Below are 21,745 nucleotides of genomic sequence, written 5' to 3'. Positions count from 1 at the left end.
CTCTGAGGAAACAAATGATAAAATCTGTTCTCTTGTGTTTGTTATGCAGATTAAAATCAGACATAATAATGCCTGGTACACCTAAGAGAAGGGAAATCATTTGAAACTTAAAGATGGTTAAGGAACATACTCTCCCCCGACTGACTCCTACCACCCGATTTTGCATATTTAATCTCTGTAGTGATTAAGTGGTTCCAAAACTAAGGAGTTATAAATAAAGGAAGTTCTTCTTCCCTGAATAACCCCAGTTCTCTACTATTCTTTTCCTCCTGGTCCTATTCTTATGAACTCTTTTAAAACTATTTTTGAGGTTACATAGAGTTCACTTCAAATGTCTCATGTGGGACCCACCACTGCAGAGCCCACTTTCCTGGGACTAGTAATCTAACTTAGCGGGAAATAATCCTCCTTCTTGTTCTTCCTTTCAAGCATTTTTCTGCCCAGCCCTTTTGTTTGAAAGGTTCTCTTCCTAGGCATATGAATGGTAGCCTACTTTTGCTTGGGTGTGCACCTGCTCTCTTTTAGAGTATTTTGGCTTAAGAAAATGTCTAAAATCAATATAAACAGCATCCTTAATACCAATCATCTGGGTCATTTACCATTGTTTAAGCTTGAGGAAATTCATGTTCTAGTCATATCTAGTCAGAAATGAATAGCTTTTTATTGAAGTAGTTTTCTTTAAAAAAATAAAAAAGGAAAAACAATGCTACCGTTGGATCTTACCTAGAGCACACAGTGGGGAAAACTTGTCATTTAGGGATTAAAATTCGACTTTAAATTAGCTTTGAGAGCCATGGACTAGGAATCAGCCAGAAAGATCAAAGTTCCTATGTTATGTGTTTTTTGTGAAGCTGCAGAGGTAACCAAATGCCTGGTAAAGTTCAGCAACAACAGATGCTGAATAGTTTTCTAGATTATAACAACAGAATGAAGCCCCTCATTCTATTATATGTCACCTCATTTCCTATTGCTTAGAATCAGACCAATATTCTGAGAACTACCTATATTCAATTGATACATACGCTCAGTTGACTAATTCATTTTCACTGAACTACTTTTTAAAAATATGCTAATGAGTGAAATGCCAGCACACCAAATGATTTTACACAGTCCCTTGGAGTCTATGTCAGTAAGATTAAACTCATTTATTTAAATTGTACTTGGCTGTTTCAGGAGACAGGGAATTTAAAACGAAGAAAATCTTAACAAAACTGGGAACACAATTCCCAGCTTGAGTTGCTTATTGTCAGGCTACCCATGCCCACGTAGCCCGCTCATCACCACTCAGTTAGGAGTCAATTTGAAAGGGGAAGGAATCATTTTTTGGAGCTGGCCTAGAGACATCTGATTTTCATGGCCACTGGCCTTCTAAACTCTTTTTCATGAAAGGTCCAGGGTACCTCTGTTCTTCTCTCCTGTTTGGGGTTGCTCAGCATTAGCCCCCCAAGTTCAGGGGGGAAAAAACACTAACGAAGACTATTTAGGAGGTGAAAGACTCCTCCTGTCCTCCCTCCCCAGATTTAGACACATAGCAATTTTCTTTCCCGTGTATGACTGTGTTTTCTATCCCCCCAGCATAACTTTTCCTCTAGCAACACAAGCCATTTGGTTATGCACAAGCAAATGCAGCCAGCTGACTCTTCTTCACTCACCGGGAGAGTGGGCAGGCATCGTCCTATTCCTCGGCACCCTTGCCACCACTGCAACACCCGCTGGGCTCTGGGCCCCCAGCCTTTCTCCATATTTGAGCTGTTTCTAGTTGGAGGTTGCCTTCTATTCTGGGTAGCCTTATATTTGGAACAATATGGTACAATCACTCAGAAAAATTCTGTTTCTCAAGTCTCAAGAAAGCAGATAGAACAAGAAGCTTAATGAAATGAACCACAATAACCACGATGGCAAGCTGTCACATGCACTTTGTCGCTAGGGAAAAACAAAAACAAAACAATCTGAAGTCTTGTCTGTGAGAGCTAACCTCGATTTAAGTTTTGGGGAAAGATATAACTACATTCTCAAGCTATCAGAAAGTAGATGATAACATTAAAATTATAGGAAAAAAAAATCCTGAATCTATTTGAATAAGTTAATTTCATGGGTTTTACCTGTGAGAAATAGTGAGTTACCATAATTCTTCCAAATATTTAGACTGTATAACTTCAGAACTTAGCAGAAATTATTCGAAACACAATTGGGAACACTAAAGTCTTTTGTTAAGAAATACTAGCGTGTTACATGTATTCAATAATACTCTGAAAACTGACACTGCCTCAAATTCTCAACAAAATTTCTATACATGGAAGAGTATATTGTGAGCTAAGAGGTTATCATTGCATTAAAATAACTATTTTACATAGGAAATCTACATAATTATAAAAATTTCTATTAGTAACTCCCAAATTTATGTACTTGTTGAAACTGGAGATATCAGGTAACTAAAGCAGAAAGAAAAAATATTCCTTAAATTTCAACTCTTTTTACCACCAAGTTGTATAATTCTAATAAAATAACCAGAAGCAAAAAACTTATTTAGACATGGTTTCCTCTCCCTGCCAACTTTCATGAAGACCTTTAAGAATACTATGTCCTTAGGAAGAGAATTTTTAAAATTATAGAAAATCCATAAAATAGTCCCAAAACTCCAGTGTCTAAATGTTGAAGTTTATTTTAGGAGACTGGAAATGTGAACATATCATTTTAGTTCTCACTGGTTCATTTTCCGAGTGCTTTATTCTGAATAGTATTGATCTAATTTTCACTCTTCACTTTCGGAGGAGAAAATGCAGCAGAGTGTTAACTAAAATCAAAAAGGAATGATCACCAACAACCAGTACTCAAAAAACTCTTTTCTGAAATCAGTAGCAGTTACTTTTCAAATAAATATTCTATTCCTCACACATAGGAAAAATGATATATTTGCACTTGGGTCATAATGATAATTTCATCACAGCAACACTGATTTGAATGTTTCTCTTTTCATAATTATTTCATATAGAAGTGTGTAATTTATCTCCAGCATCAAAAGAATTTTCTCCAACAATTCATAATATAGTTCATGACTTAAAATTCACCTTTCACCCCCATCTGCATAGTTCTGTATCTGAGAAGATTATTAATGAGTAATGGAAATTTACCACAAATAAGGATATCCATCCATCTGGATTTGGTTCTTATAATTCATGCATCTCTCAGACGTTATGCTTTTTGGATTCAATGAGCAGAACATACAGGACTTCTTACTTTCATTCTTCCTTAATGTATAGTAAGGCTAAACCCCAATGTGTCTCCATTGTAACAAAGCTTATTACCACAACTATGAATGAAATCTAGAGTAGCATCTAAGACCAGTTAGAAGCCAATTAGAAAGAACAGCCATTTAGCTATGGTCATGCATATGTTCCCACTTCCAGAAAGTAGGTATCACATAAAATAATAGCTAAACTCTAAATCTTATAAAAGAGTCTTTTTAAACGTGTTGAATATATATTATACAATATTGTTAATCTCATAAAGGGACAAAAACTGGTGCCAGATTTTGGGGGAAGAATAAACTACTTGATGATATGACCATTTTAAAGGAAAAGGCACTGTTTTAGGACCAAATTCTTGTATTGACTTTCTAGTCATGTCAGCCACCTTTTTTTTTTTTTTTTTTTAAATCCAGGTACATGAAAAATATGTTTAGGGCAGAGCCCATGGTCTGAGGACTCCAGGGGTCAGAATCTGGATGGTTCCACAACTCCAGCAGGGTACACACTTCTCCATACTTAAGCAATTTCAACATCTGCAACATGTCCCCTTCAAACTATAACCATTCTAATAATACATATTTCTCATGTATTTATTTAAAGATGTAAAGCTTTCTCTCAAACATTATAGTTTCTCTTTTTCTTATTGCTCGAATATTCATTAATATTATATGTTATATATTATCTAAAGTTTCAGCAGAACTAGAAAAATAGAAATAGATATACTGAATTTCTTTTTGAATATATCCATATATATTTGTGCACATATAGGCACATATAAATAAAGTGAAATTGTAGCATCTTATAAAATCCAGACTTCCTACTTAGATATAAATCAGAAGTAATGCACTTGTAACACGCAGAGCCCAGCCCTCTTACCTGTCATAGGAAGCTAACTATGGAAGCCTGAAGATTGATCAGCTAAAGTGGCTTCCCGTTACTTAACGGCGTTTAATTTTTTATAAGACCTGAACTTGTTTTCAGACTATCTCGCCGTGCCTCATCCCTCGTCAGAACACATACCTCGTTTAGGAGGGGGAATGAATTCAGCCTTTCCTTATTATTAGGTCAAGAGCAGATGCTGTGCTTAATCTCATTAGTAAAATGGTATTTTGTTCATTTTTGGCTAATCTTCGCTCTGATACTTTGTAAAACTGTGCTAGCATACAACCAGAAGCTCAGAGTAGAAAGGATTTTAGAGGTCACCTTGGCAAACCCTTTCCAAGAGATTCCTGTGCATACACTTAAAAATATTGAGATCCTCTTCTTTACTCTAATAATATTACTTAGTTGGTTATATCCGAAGGAAAGTGCATTTTTATGTTTAAATTAACTAAGAGATCTATTTGATATTGAGGCAAATGTTAAATAATTTCCAGGATTTTATTGATACTCATTTGTTTATTCATTTAAACATTTACTAACCACCTACAAGAGGCAATATGCTGTGCCATGAAGATATCTATTCCAACAAATTTTTGTTGAAAGTGAATTCAAATCAGAGACCCCAGGGTCCCATTGCCTGGGTCTTAATTCTTTATCTGACATTTAAGAGCTACATGACTTTGGATGGGCTCTATGACGGCTCTGTGCCTCAGTTTCCTCCTCTGTGAAGTGTGGGTAATAATGATACAAAGGTATATGACCCTATAGGCTTGGTAACTTACATGAAAAGAGCTCTTAGAACGGTGCCTGGCTGCACAAGTGCTCTATAAGCGTCTGCTGTTATTATCAGGAATGTTTTTACTTTGCCTGTCAACACATTCCCTAACTTGTCAATTTACGTTCACATGTTTACTATTTAGACTAGTCGTTCTCAACAGGGGTGATTTGGCCCCCTCAGGGAAGACATTTGGCAAAAATATCTGAAGACATTTTTAGTTGTCAAAACTAGACAGTTTCTGGTGCAATTCAGTGGACAGAGGCCAAGGAGTCTGTTAAACATCTTACCATACACAGGGCAGTCCCCTCACAACAAAGAACTATCCCAAACATTGCCATAGCTGCAGTTGAGAAACCATGGCTTAGAGAGAGAAAACTGCATTAGAAAGCTGCCCAGCAAAATTTCTGGTGACAGGTCAATGGCAGATTTTGAGGACAGTTGACCACAGGGTTTAGAGCTTGGAAAGATTTAGAAGAAAACTCCCTAGGCTCCAGCCCTCAAGTGGTCTAGGTATAAAGGCATCTGCATTTCCACCTTAAAATGGGAAATTACTCTTTTTAACAACAGGAACAGAATTTAAAATAACCCAAAACATCTTACTGTAACAGCAGCAACAGAAAGGGAATAAAATTGGGCAGGCTCAGGGCAGTGGTCCACAGAATTCTAGTAGAAAGAGATAGGGTTTTGTGGAAATTATAGAAGGTGTAGACAATATGCCCGGCAAAGATTCTGTCCTTTAAACAGTCACATTTGGAAAGAATAAAATTGCCAGCAAATGGAAGGGGGGCGCCCTGATACATGAAGTGACACTTTGGTGTAGATGAGAGCATTGTGTGACACACAGAGGGAGATCAGGAAGAGGAATGCACAGCAGAGCAGCCACCAGTCTCTCCTTCACAGGTGGGGTAAGGTGTAGTTTGTTTAGATGTTTGCTTCCTCTGCAGACACAAGACCCCGTAAGGGTCTTCACAGCAGTCAGTCACCACTAAGCTCCTCCCATATTAGGACTACTCTAAGTGCTGACAATTAAAAGGTTGTTAACAAGACTGGCTAATATGAGCTCCTACTGCATGGGAATACCTACGCATATACTAATAGTCAAGACCCAAAATACATAAGGAACTCAATAGCAAGAAAATAAATAACCAGATTTTAAAAACGGGCAAAGGACTGAAAAGACATTTCTCAAAAGAAGACGAACAAAGGAGTGACAGTATATGAAAAACATGCTCAACTTCACTAATCATCAGGGCAATGCAAATTAAAAACCATGATGAGACAGCGCCTCGAATATGTTTCAATGGCTGTTATGAGAAAGAAAAGTGTTTGCAAGGATGTGGAGAAAAGGCTGGTGGGAATGTAAATTAGTATAGTTATTATGGAAAGCAGTGTGGATATTCTTCAAAAACTTAAAACTAGAACTACCATATGATCCAGCAATCCCCCTACTGTCTATGTATATCCAAAGAAAATGCAATCAGTGTATCAAAGAGATTTGCGCACCCACGTTCATTCCAGCATCATTCACAACAGTGAAGATATGGAAACAATGTAAGCGCCCATTGAGGGATGAATGAATAAAGCAAATGCAACCTTATACATGCACCACGGAATACTATACAACCACAGAAAAGAAGGAAATCTTGTCATCTGTGTCAACATGTGTGAACCCAGAGGATGTTATGTTCAGTGAAATAAGGCAGGCACAGAAGGACAAATACCACGTGATCTCACTCATGTGTAGGACACAAAAAGCCCACTTGTGAATCCCAAATCAGTACAGTAGGGGTGTGGTTATCAGAGGCCTGCATAGTTGGAGGTGGGGGGAACTGGGGAGGGGTTCATCAAAGGATACAAAGTTTCATTTAGACAAGAGGGGTACATTCAAGAGGTCAATTGTACAACACAGAGGCTACAGTTAATAACATTGTATTCTGGAAAAATGCTAAGAGAATGAATGTAAAAAGTAAAATGACCATAAAGGTGATAATTATAGAAGGTAATACATTTGCTAATTAGCTAGATTTACTTATTCCACAATGTATACATACTTACTTTAAAGCATCATGTTGTACAATTTTATCTGTCAATGTGAAAAAAAAAAAACTTAAAAACAAAAAGACTAGAAGTATGTTAACAATAAAAACTGATACAGATGAACTGGTACACACCAGCTGAGTGTCACTTGCAGGCAAATAGCTGTGGCTGCCACCATTACATAAAGTCTGTATCTAAAACAATAACCAAATGATTTTGCAACTTGGAATTGTGCGAAGTCACCTAAAGGATTTGTTAGTATTACTGATAACTCACTTGACCTGCATCAGCCATGTCATACATGAAATACAGTAGGGATCCAGGCAAATATAGTAATCTTATCAAGAGAAGAGCCTATCTTTTGTTCCAATTTTCTTCTCTTTGGGTTTTAGATTCCATCAACACTTCTGGATGCTTTGGTTTTCTTATCCCAGGCCAGTGTGATCCAGGATGTTATTCTCTCTATCCTAGTTCCTCATTCATTCATTCTTTCTCTCTCTCCTTCCCTCCCCACTCCACTTTCTCCCCTTCTCTCCCTCTTTGCTAGTGTCTCCTTCTAGTCCTGGAATAGGTATCCAAAAACTTGTCTTAATCCTGGCTCTGCTGAAGAATAAGTCCTGTGAATTTTACTTTCACTATTTGAAACACGGGTATAATCACCACCCAACCCACCTTTAGGTGAGCTGTCAAGAACTTTGTTCCTGGTTCAGTTTTAAGCACAATCACATTTTACAGTGATATAATATTTCATATATCTTGGAATTCACTTAAAATATTAGCAAATGATAAAAATCTATATATAACACGACAGCTTTTTCTCTATCATCTCAAAAATAGTTGTGTATATGTTTGTGAGTTTATATACTTGGTAATCAGTAGATACTCAACTCTTTGTGAAGTAACTGAAGTGTATTTCTAGGGTGCTAAAATGGCCTGAAATAGGTGGAACTGACATTTATATGATGGCCTGAATTTAGCAAAATCCAAATCCTATTTTAACACAATTGATACAACCTAAATCTCCATTATATTTTTTTCTCATTAGTTATGATTTGGGAAAAATAAATTCATCCTGAAAATCCTGAATTATCTCCATTGATTTCTCAAGCTACAGTAAAGCTCAAATATGTTAAAATGCTAACTGAAAAGATCACTAGAGATGTTTAGTAGACGCAAAGTACATGCTGATTCTTACCAAAATCACTATGGAATCCCATTTATCAGGTGAGAAAATGAAAAATAATCATGTAAGGTGGCATTAGTCTCAACTTCATTATGTGTAAAATACTTTATAAGTTTCCAGGTGGGGAAATCAGAAAGCAATCTTTATTGACTCACCCTTTGTGTTTTATTCCAAATAATGGCTAAGATTGATGGCTGTGGAGTCACAGGGGAGGTGGTAAGGAGCTTCAATTCAGGGAAATTGCAATCTTCGATAGAGGGCAGTTTAGCTCTGTTTTCAATGCTGTAGGACAGGAGCCCATGGTGTAGGGCACAGAGGACCAAGAGCTGGGCCTGACATGGCACCCAGACATCACATCATGGAAAACCTTCTATGCCATAGCAAGGATTTGAAATTTATTCTATGCAGAGCCATGAGCTATAACAAGAACTTATTTTTCATAAATTAATCAGCTCATAATATGGAGAATGATTTGGGCAGGGAAAGAGTAGCTGGGAGGAGGTTCCTATTAGAGGATCAACTAAAATGCTCAAGTGAAAAATGATGACGTATTGCCTCCCCTGAAAAGCAGCAGGAGAAATGAAAAGGACAGTATTGATGGATTAAAGGGCAGGACCTCTGAGCTTTAATGTGCATTTGATTGCAGGCAGTGAGGTTGAAGCAGGAATCTAGGGTGTCTCCCAGCAGAGGTGTCCAACACGCCACCTGTGGCCACATGCAGATTATTTGAGGACCGTTTTGTTTATCCATGATGTCAGATAGCAGGAAAAGTATCCATGGACCTTTTAGTTTGCTCATCAGCTTTTGTTGGTGTTTCTATGTTTAATATATGGCCCAAGACAACTCTTACTCCTCCAATGTACAACAGAAAAAAAAAACACTGGCCACCCCTGGCTCCAGCTTTTTGGTTGGGTACCACCTAAAAAGTCATGCCCTCAACCAGGACAGCAAACACTGGAGAAGTCACGAATACATCCAACTCTTTCATCAGATTTTTAAAACCAACAACAAAGAGGCAATTAACAATACAAGTCCCTGAAATATTCTTTCTCCCAGATATCCTCCAAATGGTCTTCCTCTGACACAGCAATAAAAGAGAGTTTGCAAAATGTTGAATTGAAAGTGATTTTAACTTCATGTAATGATTGCCTTATCACTTATGAAAATATCTGATCAGACAGCATAAGGCTCTAGGAAGGAAAAGAAAATAATTTTGAAACATCTGTTACTCCAGGTAAAACTTACAGATGTATAAAGATAGTTCTGAGGAAGAAAACTACAAATAAAAGTTATTATAGAAGGTTAGTGGATGCCTTTTTGCAAGAATTATAGAGGGTAAACCCCAGGAAGAAAAGAATTAATATCTTGAAAGGGCTAAGACACACACAGTCTCATCTCTGGAGCCAGAATGACAGCAGACACAGAAAAACAATGAAGACCTGTTTTTTTTTTTTTTCTTTTTTAAATAGTTGTTTAATAATAGGCAGGAAATGTGGACCACTTGTTTTACATACATTCTGCTTCTAGGTAATGAGTAACTGTGCTTAATTTTTGCTTTTAATTAACCACACAACTCCCAGTGAGAAACACTGAAATTTCTAGGAAAAAAAAAAAAAAAATATATATATATATATATATGTCCAAATTGCTTTGCAATCAAGTTGACATTAAGTTGCAAAAGCTTGTGGCATCATCGCTTAGAGGATTACCCCTGAATATGTTTAGGTTTTAGACTCATTAAAAAGGAAGAAAAGCCGAAGAGAAGAAAAGGGCTGCGGCAGGTAGATTATTGTCTGAGCTCAGGAGTTCAAGACCAACCTGAGCAAGAGCGAGACCTGGTGTCTACAGAAAAATAGGAAAACTAGCTGGGTGTCATGGCAGGCACCTGTAGTGCCAGCTGCTCGGGAGGCAGAGACAAGAGGATTGCTGGAACTGAAGAGTGTGAGGTTGCTGTGAGCTATGACACCAGAGCACTCTACCCACGGCAACACAGTGAGACTGCATCTCAAAAAAAAAAAAAAAAAAAAGAAAGGAGGGCATCAGTAGGACAAAGTGTATAAGGGCATTAAACTAAATTGCTAGTGTGGAGGCAAAAGCAAGAACGTAATGCTAATTAGCATTGCATTTGACTTGCAGAGCAGAGCCGATTAATGATTGTGTTAAGCACCTCAGCATGTTGTCAGAGCCCAGTGGAGCACATGCCCACAGCCAGAGCTCTAGCCCCAGGAAGGGAACAGCAATAGAAAATAGAATTCTTGTCGAGTTCACTAACAAATGCAGGGTGATCTAAAAGTTGTCCTAAAGGCACCATACACAGGGAAAATGGGAAATTGGAGCTAAATGTACATTTACAAGATATTCATCACAAAAAATTTCAAAAAAATTTACAAAATAGTCTCTGCACATCGGCTATGTCTTTGTAAAATTTGAGGGACACTGGGTATGATGCTGTGAGGTGAAACTGGCTGCCCTGGGTTTGGCAAAAGGAAGGGTCTTATGTTTCTTCAACGTGACTTCCAGTTTGTGAAGTCTCCACACAAAATAGGAATGGCAAGAGGAGAGGGAGGCAGACACAGAGGCAGGAGGAGTGTGGGCCACACCCGGGCAGCTGCCCCTCCGCCACACTGTGTATCAGTAACACAAATCAGCACGGTGGCTGGGGGGCCGCAGTCCCGCCCACACCATCTGTCCCAAGACCCATATTGCAGCACTAACAATGATCTCACGCTTAAAGGTTTACAGAAATGAGAGTAGCCAAATGAATCTAAGCGGCATAGTAATAAAATGGCGAGCAGGGAGAAATGAAACGTGCTGGGAGAACATTGTCAGGGCACAAAAGGGGGCACTGTGGAAGCACCAGCTCTTGTCACCAGCAGCTCTTCCCAGAAAGAAAGAGAATCAAGTTATTTTTTAAAATATCCTTATTTGTGTCCTACTTCCTTACAAAAAATAATTTACGATAGAGAACAGATGTTTCGATTCAAAGTACATATGCTCATTTAAGTGAACGATATTTAAAAAGGTAACTCTAGGACCCATCAGAGTTAAAACAAAATGACATTGCACATTTTAGTCCCTGAAATAAGCTCCAGAATCGTTCATCGTTCATAATTCTGGGAGACTAAAAAAGCTAGATGGGGCTCTCTTTTCAGCCTCTACTGCTTACTCTCTCTCCTTTTCCTGTCTTTAAATGGGGGGGGGCCCATGGGTGGACGGAGCCCCAGGACAGTCCACAAACCTCGGCTCTTTTCCTCAACATTTGTTCATAGGAAGTTCTCATTTAGTGCCATGGTTTTTAAATAAGTAAATAAATACATAAATATTTATATACATATGCAATTCATTCTTCTAAATGTTTTCATCTCCTGCTCTGACCTCTCACCTGAGTTCTAGATTTATACATCTAACGCTTCCTTGTCCTAAGATCTCAAATTGACCATGTCTAAAACAGAATTTGATTCCCCTGTACCTCCGAACCTTTTCCTCCCAGTCCTCCGCATCTCAGGAAATAGAGCCACTAATTATATGTAGGAGTGTCCAATCTTTTTCTTCTAGGTAGCAAATTGGCAGAGTTGGGCCACACATTAAATACACAAATACAGAAAAGCTGATGAGCAAAAAAAAAAAAAAATGGTCTTCAAATAATCAGCATACAGCCCCCTGGCTGCAGGCTGGACACCCTGGAAGGCCCTGCTCCCTGCCCGTCCCTCTAGCCTGTTCACTCTGCTTCAGCTCCAACATTGCTCCTTTTTCATCTAATGTACCTGGCTCATTCCTACCGAAGGCTTTTGTCATTGCTGTTCCTGCTTCCCAGAATCCCCTTCTCCATGGCAGACTTACCCGTTACTCAGGTCTCTTCAGATGCCACTTCTCAGTGAGGACTTTTCTAACTCCATGTAAAATGCTCTCACCAAGTCATTCTCTGATGCTACACCCTGCTTTTGTTTGTATCATAGTGGTTACCTCTTCTGGGTAATTTATTGCATATTCATTGTTTTCAAAGTAATCATCCATTTATTAAAATATAAGCTACACAAGTTAGAGACTTTAATTCTCTTATTCAAGGCTCTATTCTTCCTGCCCAAAACAGTGTTTATATGTAAGAGATGCTCAGAAAAGATTTAAGGACAAAAGATTAAATGAGTGACCAATGTAAGCCACCATCCTCCATGACCTACAGAAATTCTATCTCCTATTTGTTAAGAACTATTTTACGTATACTAAGAAAAGCAGTGGAAGTCCACTAACCACTTAGTGTTGAACCAATAGCCCTATACTAATTCAACATTAAACTTCGACATTTCTCATTTCGAAAAGCAAGGTCACTGCCTTGGCCAACTGAGCTTTTGGGGATAAAAGAAGGCGTAAGTGGGTGGCGCCTGTGGCTCAAAGGATTAGGGTGCTGGCCCCATATATTGGAGATGGTGGGTTCAAACCCAGCTCTGGCCACAAAAACTGCAAAAAAAACAAAAAGAAGGCATAAATAACTGGAATGAAAGGTGGTTTCCCTTCATTCCTCTATGTAAACTTTGACCGCAGCCATTGTCATAAGTCAAGGCTGCCCCCTTCAACACATTTTATTTTTCCTAAAGTCTCTAGGGAAAAAATTTGAAAGGAAGAAAACAGTCAAAGTTCTAAGGGTATCGCCCAAGCAATAAAAAGTAACCCTTAACAGGCACAGCCAAGACTGTCAATACACAAGACAGAAAAGTCCGGAAAAGCAACATTGTTGAGCTTTAGGAAAAGCAAGTTTTAAAAACAAATGTTTTAAAATTAGTATTTTTGCAATGGCATTAACCAAGAAAACTATCAAGTTAATCAGTAGATAAGTATCCCAAGGCTGACCAGAGATGGTTTAAAAGAAAAAAAAAAAGTGAGAAGTATTTTGCTAACTTAGAGAGAAATGACCCAAAGACTAATGAGCTCCACAAGCCACTCAATGCCTGACCCACAGCAAGTAGCTGGTCCTCAACTCTAAAAAGAGAGCCCCATCAATTAGCTCCCTATGGTGGCTGTGAAGGGTGACTAATAAATCTGATTGTAAACCACTCAGAAAACATTAAGTGCTACAGAGAGGCTTGATAGCTGCCAGGTTGCCAGCAGTCACCAACCAGGCATTGTGAATACATTTGGCTAATCCTTTTAAGTTTTATTATATTTTTCATTGACGAATGATAATTGTATCTACTTATGAGGTACAATGAGAGCATCACATTGGCTAATCTTTTTAAGTCTCTCCCCACCTCTTCTGCTGTCAATCAGTTCTGGGGCCAAGAATGAGGATTCCTCTTAGTTTCTCTAAGTCTCATCCTGATCCACAGAAAACATGCTGAAGATGTGAGTTAGCCTTTGTTCTCCACCACTCTTCACAGAGCACCTTGCAGATCCCTGATGAATCGATGTCATCTCCATAGACAACCCAAAGCCTTTCCCTTGCTGATGCCCATACACACTGATTAAAAACCACAGATGTGGCAAAGATCAATGAGGGGAGAATAGTAATAGGCAGGATCTGAAGAATTCAGAACTCACTTCCTACCAGCCTTCTGCTAGTTTTTATTCTTTCATGAAATGCCCTCACTTGAGGAAAACAGGAGATTAATTAATTTCTGACTTCTTCCTTACCTAGCAATGGTCTTCCTCATCCATTGATAAGCACAGATTTAGTCATACCCATCCAATTGTATATTCTGTCTGCTGCTCTTCCTACATTATACTGGCAGACACAGATATTTACTACCAGACCCTTTACCAAAATAGTATAAATTAAAACTAATGACGAAGTCATTGCAGATTAGAATAGACTGGGCAGTTTCTGAGAAGAAGGCAAGGGGCTTAAGGAGAAGTTATAATTTAACCAGAAAATAAGTGATAAGCAGACAAATGTTCTTTCATTTGGAAGTTAGAAATTTCTTTAACATGGCTAAAAGAATAAGATATTTCCATGCTGGATAAATCATTATGAGAGCAATGAAATTTCACGGTGGACATAAACACAGATGGACTAGAAACTACACTGGATTTAGTGGCTAATTCTTAAGGCAGACCCCCAACAATAGCACACAAGAGATTGGCTTTTGATAGTGGTGGTGGAGGCAGTGGCGAAACTGCTGTTTTTACAGCCATGTTGTTTAAAAAACAAAACAAAACACATCTACCATGTGACAGGCTTGAGCAAAAAGGGAAGAATACCAGACTAACAGAACAATTTGGACCTTGCCTCTGCCATTAGTGGGCATTCTCTCACCTGCAAAACAGAGACAGACATGAAGTCTGGGGGCAGAATGGACACATTATCAAGGTGGACCTAATGCTGGGTCATTACCCAGGACCCCAGGGGTTGGTACTTCAGACAGAAACAAACCTTCCAGGTGGAATGGGTGACTCAGCTCCACGCTGCATTGTGGACTATCTATAACCTGGAGCAGCCCCACAAGAAAAGGTCACAGATTTTTGTAAAACATCCAGCGTGCTGTGGCCCAAGCTTGTTTCTTACAGAAAGAAAGGGCCATTTCAGGCTGTGGCCACATCGTTTAAAATAGTAGTTCTCAATCTCTGGGTTGCAACCCCTTTGGGGGTCTCCTGCATATCATATGTTTACATTACGATTCATAACAGTAGCAAAGTTACAGTTATGAAGTAGCAATGAAAATAATTTTATGGTTAGGAGTAACCACAACATGAGGAACTGTAATAAAGGGTTGTGGCATTAGGAAGGTTGAGAACCACTGATTTAAAAGAAGAAAGAGCATAGACAAAGGAATTGGACACTATGCTTTACATGATCTATAAACTAAACACTTAGGATACTGAACACACACCTAAAACCCAACTGACTGATGCCTTTAAAAAATCACACACACAAAAAAAGGGTGGTGCCTGTGGCTCAAAGGGGTAAGGCGCTGGCCCCATATACCGGACATGGCAGGTTCAAACCCAGCTCCGACCAAAAAAAAAAAAAAAAAAAAAAAAGAAAAATCACAAAAAATGATATATCTAAAAAAAAAAAAAAAAAAACACACACAGCAAGGCAGTACAGTATTAAAAACCAATGTGATAACATTTAATTTCTTTATTAGTTTGAAGACTATTAAGTCCTATTGATATGTAAATTATTATGGCATCTTCTATAACCATGAGAAACCACCCAGAAATACTTCTCTCTAGAACTGAAAAATGTCTTATCACATTCTCATGCCTGATTCTGATGAGTTTTATTAAGATCCTAAACAGGGTACAAACTTAAGTGAAAAATACACGAAGGGAAGAGGTCTTTAAATGCTCTTGTGCACACCTTCACCTCCTCTGCAAGTGCTAAGAGTTCAGTATAACTAGTTTCCCTAACTAAGAGAATCCTCTCCAAGAAAACCAGTATCTATGAGGGCCACAGGAGCCACCTTCATCACAAGTGACCATTTAGTCACTTGTCCAGGGCATCCAGTCCTAAGATGACCTCTCCAACATCCTTTTTAATTGGCAAAGAACCTAGTCTTCCATCACCAACTATCTGACCATTTATGCAACTTACTGACACGTATTAAAATAGAACTGGTGTAAAAACAGAAGTGGAAAGTGAATGGGGCTGGTCCTAAACAGAAATTTCAAAACACAAAGTTGTTAAAACTCCTTTTGGCTAAAACTTTTCATCAGAAAGATGCCATCCAAATTCTAACTGTAGCTTCTGTTAACTTTTGGCACTGTATACTTGCTAGGCACCCAAATGGATAAAGACCAATTATTCCCACATAATTTAATTGCGCTCACATTTACTGTGTCATAATTTATTTCTGAGTGTGTATTTTATGTTTTCCTCTTATGGGAGTTCTGTAGTTATGGATATTAAATTTCATAGCATATGAAAATGTTTAAAATTAAAAAATTCTCTCTCTTTGACATTAAGATACACCTGCCTTGAGTGTCAAAAACAGCTGATATATCTTGGCTATTAAAAAGCCTCCTTCCTTGGAGCCAGCTTTTATAGAAGTTCAGAAATGTTCCCATCTGGTTCTGAGTTTATTTGTTATTTGTTATCTGTCAAACATTAGAACTCCTGCCTTGAATGTTGTTCTGTAGCAAATGAGAGGCATTTTAGGTCATGAAAAGACAGTGTTCAATACTTGTTATACTACATTTGAGTCAGATTTGGATTTCTTTTATAATCTGTAAGGTTTTTCTATACAACCTTTTTCTAATGTAATTGCTAGGACCAATAGCTAGTAGAAGAAAAAAAAAAAAAAGGTAATCCAGGGTTTTACCCAAGGAGGTCAACTGTATCCTTCATTCTTCTTGTGTTTTCTCTCTTTTTTAAAAAAATAGTAATTCAAAAGTTGCTTCCATACCACTAATCTCCACTGTAGATGTTACACAAACCTAACAGAGGATAAAAATTTTGAAAGAGGCTTCATTATCTGTGTCTTGATGAGGTGCTCCTGGAATCACAAACACCTGAAGTGAGCTGATTTTTGTGAAGTACTGCGAAGTTTGAGGACAAAGAGTTCTCCCAAAGGTAAGAATTAGGCTAGGTAGACACACAGGGATCGAGGAAAATAGAGTGCTTTCAAAAGGGAGGAACCATTCTGAATAGATGGCCTCTCGAGTAACAGTAATTATTCCTTCCACTTCCATTTCTCAGGCTTAACACAGCACCCTGGCTAAGGAGCTACTTTTTTATGGGTTTGGAGGCAGGAGCAGAATAGAACCCAAGTAAGGATGGGGAGGATTTTCTCAGCCCAGAGAATATTGCAACACGCAGAACCCCTGATCATAAGACAGCCGGGAAGGACCTGGACATCTCTGTAGCAGCCAGTCAACAGCCAAGGTCAGACAGGGAGAGGGAAGCTTGGAAACCCGCATGACTAGATGTAAGACAGGAGGTGAAAACCTGTAAACTTGATGATAATAAACAGCTCCCAAAGGTAAGCTAACAGTGGAAAACACTGTTACCATCTCCGTGACCCTCACTGGGGCAAGTGTGGCCTCAGGAAAAACAGAGTCTACTCTTCAGAAATGCCCCATGTACAAATGTGGTTGGGCTGTTTTTCAACATGCTCTACTGCTTATGGGTGTTAATATTCTTATTAGAATTTCTAGCTTAATCTCTAAAATAAATCTAAATCTGCTTCTAGGAATTATTTGCCACGCCACCGGAAGCCCTTAAGTAGTAAAACAATTAAGCCAAAGCCTGCCATTTCTTTAGTAGGCTTTCTTTTTTCCTACTCCTCCCTAAAACATGCTTCAAATCAGTGGTTCTCAGCCAGCGGGTCGTGACCCACAGGAACTGTATTAAAGGGCCGTAGCATTAGGCAGGTGAGAACCACTGCTTTAACTAGTGTCATATGTTAACAGGCTACCAGGTGAAACAGACTCGATGGCGCTCAACCTAAAAGATCATGTACAATGGCTCCTTGTAAACGTAACAGCGACATGGATCACTGTCCCGCTATGTCCTTCCTACAATCCTTTCATTCTCTACATCAACAAAAATCTACAGAAAGGCCTCAGCCACTTCTTGATGGCTGTTAATCTACAGAATGAATCCGATAAATCAGATAGCCTTTAAAGAAACATTTTCTTCCTCTCTACATTGTTCTTCATGTGTATCACAAGTGCAGCTGACGCTGATTTATATGCAAGTTCCCCTTTGTTATTTTCCTTAGTCTAGCTACACTGCAAAGAAAAAACACTAATGTGTAATGGCTTATTTCCTTGTCATAGTAATTTATTGTGGCTTGTGTCAGAACTGAACTTCAGAGAAGTATGCTACATTTTTAAATTATATATATATATATAGATAGATATATATTTGGGGGGAGTATAGATTAGAGGTAGATAAAAGATAATTTCCTAACATTTCCTATTTTGGCATTCTCTTTCATCAAAATTTTTAAAACTCCCTCTGTGAAATGCTGTGCTTCCTTTTGTTGTAACGCAATCCTTTGAAACGGTTCTGAAATGCAATGCTTTTAAAATGTCCACTTTAGTTTTTATACTGAAGAGAGAAAATTCTACTCTCAAGTGATCTTTACCATGTGTACCAACTTTTAAAAGGCATTTTCCTCTCAAATAATATTAATAATGCCTAATAAATAACACTGCATTTTCAAAAAAAATAAGATCCCTCATATTTTCGGAGTCTCCTTGAAATGTTGCATTCCTGAGGTGGATTGAAAGCATAGCTCAGAGATCCCTGTAGGAGACCAAATCAACCATGGCAATACAAAGGACTCCGCCTTCACTGGGCAGTGACAGCACAGCCTCCGCCTTGACTCTCCCTCAGCACTTCCTGTGCACTCCTCCTCACCACTGGGCAGAGCCAACACAATCTTCACCACCTCCTCTATCTGTTCCTGAATAAAGAGCCCTTCATTCTGAGACATGGTGATTTTGCATGTGTATAAGATATGGACACAGTTTTCATTTAAATCTGAACTCAGAATGTTTAGGGGAAAAAGCAGTCATACTTACAATGAAAGAGCTTATGGCCAGGGAGAAATCCACAAGCATTTATTACATTCATTTTATTGTTAAATATGTATATTGTTAGCTAAAACTAATACCTTGATGGTCATGATTTTATAGAATAAAGACAGGCATTAAAGGGGTTGCATGTTTTCTCTTGAAACACACATAAAGCCAAAACCAGTCACAGTACATTATATGGACAAAGTCTGACAATTAAGTTTGCAAGCTCATTCTAGAAAAAGTGTTATCTACCTCACTGCTGACTACCACTAGGATCACCTCTGAAATACTCCCTCTGTGAAGCTTTGCACTGATGACAGCACCTAGTCCACCCTGCAAAGCAATTCTGGAATTCTTTTTCTGGAATGACCATCAGGGATATTGTTGTCCAAGTTCACAAACTTGCTACCAAGCACTTATGTTGGCACCGCTATACAAACTCAATGAGGTTTCATAACCTTGGTATACCAGTTCTCACAGCTGTGTTCATGTCACCATGTGTTAGTATCTTGCTGAGTGGCATTTATTATTGTTGTTGCTCATTTTTGTGCGCCGTACCACAACAGCTCTGAAGGTCATTCCAGAAAAGAGTTCCAAATTGCTTTGACGGGTGGACTAGGCACTGGCTTCAGTGCATAGCTTCCAAAGGGGAGTATTTCAAAGTTAACTATCACTGTAGTGATAGTTAGCAATGAAGTCCACGTGGTACTTTTTCTGGGATAAGTCCACAAACTTAATTGCTAGACCTTATATATTTGATGTGATGAGAACCTCAAGAATACATACTTGTGGCATGTCATTTGAATCGATTTAATGGCTATCTGATGAAATTTTATTAACTTTAGAGTCCACTGTGATAGAATAACGCACAATGACATAAATTGGCACTTGTAAATAAAAGACCCAATGTATTGGCAAGTTTTGTAGTTTTAATGAATTGAGTATTGAAATAAAAAGAACCCACCTATTCTGTGTATACATTATACACAAACACAAACACTCTCTGGATAAAGACTCATATGTTTGCAGAGCTAAGTAGAACCTTCCATATTACCTATTACAACCTATTTTTTTTTTTTTTAGAAAAGGTATATAAGGCTTAAAGAGGTTAAGCGTGTCATCCTGGTTTAACAAGTAATTAAGGACAGATCCAGGCCAAGAACTAGTTTTATAACCCTAAGCAGATCACAGTGCCTCTTTTAATCACTTGACACCTAACAGAGTCCAAAGTCACTGGTGATTCTGTCTTAGCTTTCTAAACATAACTCATTATATTTTGCTTATTTTTCATACAAGGACAGCTTTTTAAATATAATTTAAACCTCAAGTCAGAAATTTACTGACTTCAAGTGTCTTTTGGTCAGAGAATATAAATATTTGTTTATATTACGTTTATCATCTATATTATGCTTTTATTTAGGCAATATGCTTATCATCTATATCACATTTGTGCTTGTCTATTTTACATGTAAAAGACAGAGGCAATTGCTTGTTATTAAGAGACACCAACTTTAATTTTTAACATGTTAATTATTAAGCAAATTCACTTTGCTCAGGCTACGGCAAAGAAAGAAATGAGAAGTACAAGACTTTTAGATGAAAAGTGCCTAAACCTCATTGTAGAAAAGGTCAGAGGAGAAAGAGGAGGATGACTCTTCTTTTCCATCAGTCAGAGAGTGAGTGACCTCCAGCAGGAAGTGGAGATCAAAGAGAGAGCGTTCTAGCGGGAACCACAGCATCTTTACAGGCTTGAAGGAATTTAATGCTTTCTTGATATCTGTATTTCAATGGTATTTACATTTAACTTAATTAATTCCCAAATCAATCACTACACAGTGTTTTCCATTTTCTATAGGTCTGTTTTAGTTTATTTTTGGCTTTACAAGAAAAAAAAAGCCAAAAGAAAAGTAGAAAGTCATTTCTACAGGTGCAGGCAACAATAACTTCTCACATCGTTCCCTCTCAAAGTTTTTCCAAATATTCATCGTATTGCTTCTCATTCAAGAATCCATCATTCCAGTTGGTATTACTACCCAACTAAACCCAAAGCTGATAGAATCCCATAATTTTTTTTGCAAAAAAATTCTGCCAAGGACAGGTTACAAAAATGACACTTTTTATGATATTCCAAATCAAAAGTACCCTAGTGAGAGAATTATGAACATGCCCATGTAGATATAAAAGGCAGAGCTAAACATAAATAAATCGCTGATGAGAGAGACCCTAATAGGTTAGTTCCTTTTAGATTCAAATGGGTTTAATAAGTGGCATGGCCATATTTTTCTATTGCTATTTTTATTTCACTTATATTCTCTGATTAGAATGAATATTTCTTACCATGTGTCAAAGATTCTCAAACAAGAGCCCTCCAGCCTGGGAGGATCTCAGCTTAGGAATAACCTCTCTTTGAGAACCTCCTTGTGGCCTTGGACATTTCTCCTATGAATTTTACTCTCTTTTATATTTTCTCTGGTGAACTTTAGTTTTTCCCATAATTCATTTATATAGATCTCCATTTATATAGGTTTTCTAGCATAACTTTTTCCACATAGATTTATTCTCCTTATCTATTTATCTCTTCTATTGCAATACACCCATATCACCTGGGTAGCTCCCATCTGCCTCCAAAAGTTCTATTGAACTATAGACGAAAGCCTTTTTCTTTAATTATATAAATCACCCCAATTTAGAGAAAACAGTCATCTATTAGCACTATCCCTCTTGAGGAGTCCTTTTGTCCCTAAATATGACACTAGCAACAACCAATCATCAATGGACATCACCAATTTTTTGTATCAGTAACGTCCAGATTCTACACATGTTGTGGGACATAACTGAGGTTGTCTTTCATGAGAAAAAAAAATAATTTTGCACAAATTTCTCCTTGGGAGTATCAGAATGGTTATTTCCATTCAAATAACAATTGAAGAACGCCTCTACTTGTTTTAAGCATCCTGGAAAGCGTTACTCTGTAGCAGGTTTTTATACAACCATTACTCATTTTTTTTTTATTCAGAGCAATCCCAAATCTGGAAAGAGCCATGTCTCTATGACCCTATCAGACAAAAACAACAAATGAAAAGATCCCCAAAAGCAAAATAGAACTGGCAGAGCATAAAGTCAGAAAATGTGAAAAGGAAAGTAAAGCAATAAATA

At 38.0% G+C, this 21,745-nt stretch overlaps 1 protein-coding gene across 1 annotated transcript in view; it reads right to left on the bottom strand.

The window, feature by feature from the left end:
- Positions 1 to 21,745, bottom strand: part of CCDC85A (coiled-coil domain containing 85A) — a 183,200-nt gene that overhangs the window by 10,631 nt on the left and 150,824 nt on the right. Inside the window, exon 5 of the mRNA XM_023512067.1 lies at positions 1,653 to 1,787. Within this exon, the coding sequence (XP_023367835.1) occupies positions 1,653 to 1,787 (135 nt within the window). The remainder of the gene's footprint in view (positions 1 to 1,652; positions 1,788 to 21,745) is intronic.

This window comes from Otolemur garnettii, unplaced genomic scaffold (genome assembly GCF_000181295.1).
Source record: "Otolemur garnettii isolate 467f Iridium unplaced genomic scaffold, OtoGar3 scaffold00024, whole genome shotgun sequence".
Classification (NCBI taxonomy): Eukaryota; Metazoa; Chordata; class Mammalia; order Primates; family Galagidae; genus Otolemur; species Otolemur garnettii.
The sequence above is the reverse complement of the archived record's forward strand: the minus strand, read 5'-3'. Positions and strand labels throughout refer to the sequence as shown.